Consider the following 8,414-nt stretch of genomic DNA (forward strand, 5'->3'; position numbering starts at 1 on the left):
GGCTGGGGCAGGGGGTTGGGGTTGGGGTGCAGGTCGGGGGTGAGGGCTCTGGATGGGGGTGCGGGGTCTGGGGTGCAGGAGGGTGGGACCGAGGGGCTCAGGGGGTGGGAGGGGGCTCTGGGCTGGGGCAGGGGGTTGGGGTTGGGGTGCAGGTCGGGGGTGAGGGCTCTGGATGGGGGTGCGGGGTCTGGGGTGCAGGAGGGTGGGACCGAGGGGCTCAGGGGGTGGGAGGGGGCTCTGGGCTGGGGCAGGGGGTTGGGGTTGGGGTGCAGGTCGGGGGTGAGGGCTCTGGATGGGGGTGCGGGGTCTGGGGTGCAGGAGGGTGGGACCGAGGGGCTCAGGGGGTGGGAGGGGGCTCTGGGCTGGGGCAGGGGGTTGGGGTTGGGGTGCAGGTCGGGGGTGAGGGCTCTGGATGGGGGTGCAGGTTCTGGGGTGCAGGAGGGTGGGACCGAGGGGTTCAGCTGGGTGACGTGGCACGGGTCACGCAGCGAGGCTGAGCCGGGAACAGAACACAGGCTTTCTTGCTTCCAGTCAGATGCTCTATGCCCCGGATCGTACTGCTCTGGGGTCCTGAGGCCTGCTCCCCTGTTCTGGACCCCATGCTCCCTCATCTCCACTGACCTGCTAAGCCTGAGGTACCAGTGATGCTTCCACCGCTGGCCCCGTGCTCCCAGGACAAAATGAGTGGGAGCCCAGAGTGGGAGCCCGGATTCACGGGCCCCTGTCTCGGCTCCCTCCTTGGCTCGCTCCTCTGAGCACCTGTCTGTATGGGGCAGCAGCTGCCTGCGTCCTGGGGGCGCAGTGGGGGACGGCGAGGCGCTCACAGGTCCTAGACTGGAAGCTGCCCCGGGTCCCCTCACCCCGCACTGTCCCGCCCTCCGCAGGATTCCTGCGCCTCGTGAACGGCAGCCACCGCTGCGAGGGCCGCGTGGAGCTGTTCTACCTGTCCCAGTGGGGAACCGTGTGCGACGACGCCTGGGACCTCCGGGACGTCGCGGTGGTGTGCCGGCAGATGGGCTGCGGGGGTGCCCGGGCCGCCTGGGGGGAGGCGCGCTATGGCCCAGGCACCGGCTACATCTTCCTCGACAACCTCAAGTGCAAAGGCGACGAGCCCTCCCTGCTGCGCTGCTCCCACATCCGCTGGAACGTGCACAACTGCGACCACTCGGAAGACGCCGGCGCCCTCTGCGGGCTGCTATGACCGGCTCTGTGCCCACGGCCGCCCAGAGACGCCCGGGTGAGTCCGGGGGGGGCGGGTAGATCCCCTTGCGTGCCTCTGTTTCCCTTACCGTGCCTCATCCAAGCCCAGGGCAGTAACGTGTCTGTGTGAGGGCAGACCAGGCCTTCAGGTGAGGTGAGGGCAACTCCTGAGCTCAGACACCGGTCCCAGAACGAGTCCGGCTCTCCCGGTAGTGGTGCAGGCATCGAACGGGAATGCCCCCCCCGGGAGCTGTTCAAAGGCCAGCAGCTCTAAATCAGGCCCTGGCAGTGGTGCCCCCGGCCTGTCGCTAAAGCTGGCTCAGGTAACCGGAGTGAGGAGCCAGGGGAAAGCGCTTTGGTTAAGAGGCACCAGGTCCCAGGATCTGCCCTGAGTTGTCCTTTGGCCGATCAGCAGGATGGAAAGCCCTGACTGTCAGCTGACATCGGCTGTTTCTCTTTCAGACCGACGCTGGCCCAAACCGTGGGGAATTCCAGATGCCAGCGGCACGGGGCATGGCGCGGGCCGGCTGGCTGGTGCGCCTCTGGCACTGATGTCTGTGGGAGATGAAGACCCGCGTGACCTGTACATCGCTGTATATAGCACGTCTGTAACGGGCATAGAAGCCCTATTCTCGCTGCCAGGCCCAGCAGGCCCCACCCCACCCCAGGGACACTGGCGAATGCTCCTTGGACAAGTGCCAGCGCCTCCTGCCTGGCCCGTTACCCACGGTGCACAAAGCAGAGCTCCAGCCACTCAGGGGCATCTCTGCAAACTCTCTGGCAGGGGAAGGTTTTGTCCCAAGAAAAACCCCAGAACGGAAGAAAAGCCAGAAGGAACATCGCTGCCCCGCAGCGTCTCTCTAGGAGAAACGGCAGAGACATACAGACCCAAGAAGCAGCGCCCATGGAGAAGGCAGAGAACTCTGGTGCCAATCTAGCATTGCTCCACTCTGTGGAAAGTCACTGGCTCCAGGAGCTGGAATGGGCTATTCTGCAGGGTCGCTGGAGCTCAGATACTGTGGCCAGCTCTCACCCAGTCCACGGTGATCGTGACCAAGGGCCACGTTTTCATATGTGCCTGTGGCCCGTTTTCAGAAGTGACGTAGAACCAGATCCTCAGACGTATTTAGGTGCCTAACTCCCATTGGTTTCAATGGAGTTAGGAGCCTAAATACCACTGAGGATCTGGGCCCTAGGGTATTTAGGCACTTAAAGATGTAGCTCTCAATGGCAATTAGCCGGGCAGGTGCTTCAGAAAATCCCGCTACATGCTTCTGCATCTTAAAATCTGGCCCGAAATCCCCTGAAAAGCCAATGGAGCTAAGTTCCTAAGTCATTTTTGAAAAGGGTCTTGGCCTTGTAAGTCCCATAGGAGCCTCTGAAAATCTTGCCCCACATCCTGTTGCAATTGGATCTACGGGAGGTCTCAGACCAGGTCCCTGTGGCCACGTGTTCCCATCAGAATGACCCACCACCCTGCCATGGCCCTCAGAACTGATCCCCGGGCCAAGTTCCTGATCTGCTCAGCGAAAGGGTGTTGGTGGAACTGCCATTTGCAGCATTAGAAATCTAGGCCCCGCTCCAGCAATCCAATCCATTCGGGTTTGCCCCCGGCAGCTGCATAGAGCCCCCTGGAAGTCCATGGGACTCTGTGTGCCCAGCACAGACCTGACTCCTGGGGATTGGTGCACAACAACGTGGACCTGAACTGGTGCGTTTCTTGGACCCACTTGGATGGTTCCACCTGGCAGCCAAGACGCCTGTTGTAGCCCCACTCGCTCTTGCTTATTTCCCAAGGAAGCTCTGTTTGCGTTCTCGGATCCTGGCGAAGAAGTCTGGAACCCTGCTGGGATCCTTGAGGTTTGTCATTTCCCCCGCTGGGAGACTGGAGAAATACTATTTTTCGGGGGAGGGAAAGGGAGGGACTTGCTTAATTACGACTGAGGCAATCCCGGGCCTCTCTGTTTAATTCCTTTGTTACTACCGGAGTGTGCCTGTTCCGGTTTTTCCACTTTTCTTATACATTTGTTGGTGTGAATAAATAAAAGCCCTTTTAAAGTGTGCTGAGCCCCCGCAGACTCATTGCTCTGTGAGTCACAGCTCAGCTGGCTACGGTGGTGGTCGGTGGATTCTGTGATTACAGGCCACACCACAGGGTGCAAATTCAAAGTAACTTCACTGCCGTCCAAGAAGCTGCTCTTGATTTACACGGTGTCGCAGATCAGAAGTACGGGCTGAGGTTTTCTGTTCTCGAGTGCCTGAATACACGCTCAGACCATCGCTTTTGGATTTTTTATATTTTTAGAGTTAGATCCTCAGCTGATGTCAACTCCACTGAGGTCAGGAGAGTAACTTGGAGTGACACGAGCCAAGCATCTGGCCCCTATGTTGTGTCGTGCACGGTGTGCGAATCCTGAATAGTTTGAAATGGGGACTTAGCTGGGCCTCTGGCCTGTTGAACCCAGGATAAATCCCTGGCTTCTTTCTGCCTCTGTCAGTGCTTCGGTTAGCATCACGTGCCAGCAGCAAGCGATCCCAGACATTCTCCACCGTCAGCCGAGCAAGCAGGTAATGGTGAGATGCTCCCCAGGTTTGATCTGGCCCCGCCTGAGTGGCGAGGTGCTGACACCAGATGGATCCCAGCCGTTCGATGCCGGCAAATGCCGCTGGCAAAGGAGGGAGAACTTGCTGAAGGCCTGCCCGCCGTGGCTCCCGATTTGCTGCTCCAGGATCAGTCGTGAGGCTCACGCCTGCCATTTCCAGAGCCCGGTTCATCTGAGGAGCTCACAGCGCTTTACAATGAATAGCCCCTTGCCACACCCCTGGGAGGGGTTGTTAGCCCCATCTCTCAGGTGGAGAAACTGAGGCACGGAAGCGATTTGCCCTGATCACGCTGCAAGTCAGGGGCAGAGTTAGATGTAGACCCCAAAAATCGTATCTCACTAGACTCCCTCCCTCCCATTTACCTCAGGGTCCCCCTCGTGTGGGTTCGTTTGGGTTCCAGACCCATTCTTTGGCTGGGTAACCTGCCAGCCTTGGACTGCTGCTCTGGGACCATCCCATCCCCACCAGCCATCCTGCCCTCCCTAGAAGGGCAGATGGATGCTGAAGCGGTAGCAGAGGTGGCTGTTGGAGAAAGGGAGGAAGGAAAGGGATGGGAGCTCTGGACACTCCCGCTGAAGAAGCTCCCAGCCCCAAACGGGACAGGGCCAAGAAGAGACTGGAGATGTCCAGCAGCATCCCACTGTGGGCGTCGGGGAGCAGCCCGGGGGCCTGCAGGATGCCCGTGGCAGGGGTTGATTTGTCATGGAAGACGGAGCCCGCAGATGCGGTATAATGTTATTACCCGGGGCAACTCCCCGTTAGTCCTTGGAGAATGCGGTACACCCCCCACTACCCGAGGGGCACCGTGTCCCCTTGGAGAGTGAGTGAGTTGAGAGAGAGAGCTAGGGCTTGGAGCCTGGCACCGCTGCGGCTGTGCAGGAGGAGAGGGGTTCATGGCAGCCAGGCGGAGAGGAGCTGGTGAAAGGAGAGGAGCACTGGCTGCCTGCAGCACGCTCTCGCCGTCACAGCCTCAGAGTGGGCAAAGCCCCTGGGATCCAGGGTCTCCTCCCAGCGCTTTACTTCCTTCAGGATGGGGGACCTGCAGGGGTCCCTAAGCAAACCCCCAGGTAGGCTTTGACCTCTGTCTGGGACATTTACATCACCCCCCTCGCTGTGGCATCTGGGTACCTCGCAGCCCCCCTGCAAGATAGGGCTGCTCTCCCCATTGCACAGATGGGGAACCGAGGCACGGAGAGACAAGTGACTTGCCCAGGGTCACACCGGGAGTCTGTGACCGAGCAGGGAACTGACCTCTCATCTCTCGAGTCCTAGGCTAGTGTCTAACCACTGGGCCATCCTGGGCTGCTTTCCCCACCCCCCACGGGACTATCTGAGCTGAGCAGGGATCCATGTCCATAGGGGGACAGCTATGACTGTGGTGTGGCCTAGTGGTTGGAGCACTGGACTGGGACTTGGGAACCGCGGGTTCTGTGTGTGGCTCTGCCAGTGACCCTGGGCAAGTCACTTCCCCTCCCTGTGCCTCAGTTTCCCCAGCTGTACCATGGGATAAAGACAATGACCTCCTGGTAAAGCCCTAGGAGATCTGCTGATGAAAAGCGCGTCTAGAAGAGCTAGCGATGATTTATCTCAGTGCGGGGGGCTGGACTAGGTGACCTCATGTGGTCCCTCCCAGTCCGACCGTTCTAGGGATATTCTGGCCCAGTGTCCTGCTGGGGAGAGGGCAGCGGAGCACACGCCAGGGCCTGGCTCTCCACTGCCTTGCACCAGGCGCGTTTCAATTGCCCCCAGATCCCCAGACACGTAGAGCCAGAATTGTCAAAGGGATTTAGGAGCCTAAAGAGAGGCCTGGTAGGAGTTTTGAAGGCACCTGGCCCCCCTGGTTTTCAACAGAACCTTGGTGCCTAACCTGCTCAGGCAGTTTTAAAGTCCCCCCTGAGGGTCTCTCTCCATTGATGGTGCCTAGATCCCTGGGAGTATCTTACCCCGCTGTGCACCGGTGCCATGTCGCACTGTATATGGCGTCCCACCATGCTCTAGTGAATCAGAGCCCCTGTCCCCTCCCATCTCAGGCCCATAGAGGGGTGCCTCGTGCCTTTCCGGGATCGTATTCTGCGCCTGTCAGATACAACTCACTCCCTTTAGCTTCAAGGTGGGGAGCCCCAGGCCCCTACGTCTGTCTGACCTTGGTCTCTGGGTTCTGGGCCCTGTGCTCTGCTGCTGCCGTGCAAAGTGCAATTCAGCCGGGCGGGATGGCAGCGAGGTGGAAATGGTTCTGAATATCTAGGTCACGGCACGAGCCAGCTCCAGCCCATCTTCCCGCCCCTGCACTGGCTTCCCTTTCCCTGAGGCCCGGAGCGTGGTTTGAAATCAGCTGAGCGCAGGACATGCCTAGCTTCAGAAGGTCAGGCAGTCAGGACCACCGTGACGCCCTCCTGCAGAACCGAGGCTGGAGAAAATCCTTTAGCTTCAGATTACCCTCCAGCGCCGGGGATGGCTTCCTAGCAAGACGATACGGGTTCCGAACTCGGGCCAAAATCCTGGGGCCAAACGTTTCCCATCTTTGGATCTGGCTGGCCCTTCCATGCTAGCTCGCTGCTGTTTCTAGTCACGGCTCCAGGCAAGGGCGAGGGTGCACCCGGCACGGTGCGGGGAGTCCGGAGGCGGATATAGGCGTCCGCCATGCCACAGGGTCAAGGCAGGCAGCTTTGAGCTCCTGGCTGTTTATTTCCCATGTGACAAGTGACAGGAAGAGCACAGCTGAGGCTCCCCAGCTCATGACCTGTGCACGGGCGAAGGAAGTCGCCCCGTCTGCGGGCGACGGCTTCATCTAATCAAATGCCCAGGGAACAAGCGCGCGCCAGATGGGCTCTTTTGTATTGGCCACCGTAAGCTTTTTTCTCCCTTTGCTTTCCCCGGCTCTCGCTCGGAGCTACTGCAATTCTACACAGATCAATAGCATCGATCCGTTCCCTTCGTCCTCTTCGGACGGGAGACGGTGGTGCAGGATGGAGAGAATCAATATTTCACGAGGCCCGGGCGAGCTTGGGTTTGGATTTATGGCCTCGGAGGAAGAAGGGATGAGTCTGCACCTGGGCGAGAGGTGATTAAAGGGGAAGGAGATTATTAAGCCAGGCTGAAGGAACACAAGTCAGCAGGGGAAAGGGGACGGGCTTGAATTTGATTTCACTGAATTCTGGAATAAGAAGATTTGGGGCCGGATTAGACGCCTTTTAAAAAATCTGGCCAGTGGCCCTTAGAGAACACATCGCCCGGCAGCATCAGCCTCCTCTCAGAGGTAGGCAAGTCGCTCGCCCTAGTTCATACCATGTGTCAGTGGCGGAGCTGGGACGAGCCCACCAGGCCCCTGAGTGCCAGGGTAGTGCCCGGCCATGGGGCTACGCTGGCAAGCATTGCTCAAAGGGGACAGAGAGCATTTTCCAGGAGAGATGGGAGAAAATCAAGGTGATTTTTGATCCTGGCCAAACGTGGGTAAATCTGGGCTGTGTCCGGCCCCGGCTTCGCCCATCCCTCTCCCCTTGGGTCAGACGAGGCTGACCTGCAACATTCAGCTCTGGAAGCCAATCTTCCCATGGGCAGGGGCTGGGCAGGGCCAGTTTGGTTCAAACCCAGTGCTGGCTTGAAGGGGTCCCAGATCTGTGGCATCCAAGGGGCACGTTTGGGACACTCAATGGGTGGGTTTCCCAACATGGAGACACCCAGGGGCTGGTTTCCTTATTGCTGTGTGCCAGAGACGGGCCTGGGATTTGGATTAGATTTAGATCAGCGGTGGCTTGAGGAAGCAGGATTCACCTGGACCAGGAGTATCCCGAGTGATTGTAATTAACGAGAACAGACATTCTGGAAGCGGGCTTGAACCTGCTGCTCCCGGGGGTGAGCCAATCTCTGACTCTTAGAGACCAGGGCTGAGACCTAATGTGGGGGCAGATTGTCCTGCATCTGCTACGGGTTCTTACACCTTCCTCAGGGCATCTGGTGCAGCCACTGTCAGAGACAGGACTCTGGCCCCGGGTCTGATCCAGTCTGCTGATTCCTATGTCCCCAGCCGTTCGCAGGTGATGTCAGACTCGAGGGGCGAGAGCTTTGTGCGATCCATTGTTCTCACCATGCCAGGCTGCTCCCGAACAGGGTCCAGAAAACGTGGCCACTTCTGGCTTTGGCTCTGACCTAGACTCAAGCCCAGGTTCTGATCAGAGAGTTTGGATCCCTGCAGCTGGGGGCGGGAGTGGGGGTGCTGGGTCCGTCCCACCGCTTGTCCTGGAGGTCAGGAACAGAAGAGCCGTCAGAGCTCTGGTGCCGGGGCTCGGCTCCCCCCAGCTCCCGAATTGCCGCAGGTGCCGCCCCTCTCCCTTGGCCACCCCAAGCACCTGCTTGTTAAGCTGGTGCCTGGAGCCGGCCCTGATCCTGGTTTCATTACACTAGCTTACAGCGGGTGCTCGGGAGTCCTGGATCCACGGCTCTCTGCCTCAAACCTGCAGGCCTTGCCCTTAATGTAGCCTGCAGCTGTGGGCTCTGCTGCTGTCGCTATGCTCCCGGGGAGGGGTGCTTAGGTGTGGGGAACCTGGGATGGAAGAGGAGAGACCAAGGGATTGGGAAATCCCCTCCTCCCGTCCCTAACGCCAGCCCTGAGT

At 59.3% G+C, this 8,414-nt stretch overlaps 1 protein-coding gene across 1 annotated transcript in view; it reads left to right on the forward strand.

The window, feature by feature from the left end:
• The window catches only part of SSC4D (scavenger receptor cysteine rich family member with 4 domains), an 18,962-nt gene extending 17,761 nt beyond the window's left edge, over positions 1–1,201 (forward strand). The window contains exon 11 of the mRNA XM_034752883.1: positions 885–1,201. Coding sequence (XP_034608774.1) covers positions 885–1,201 — 317 coding nt within the window. The remainder of the gene's footprint in view (positions 1–884) is intronic.
• The last annotated feature ends 7,213 nt before the right edge of the window (positions 1,202–8,414 follow it).

Source organism: Trachemys scripta, chromosome 18 (assembly GCF_013100865.1).
Source record: "Trachemys scripta elegans isolate TJP31775 chromosome 18, CAS_Tse_1.0, whole genome shotgun sequence".
In the NCBI taxonomy this organism is placed as follows: Eukaryota; Metazoa; Chordata; order Testudines; family Emydidae; genus Trachemys; species Trachemys scripta.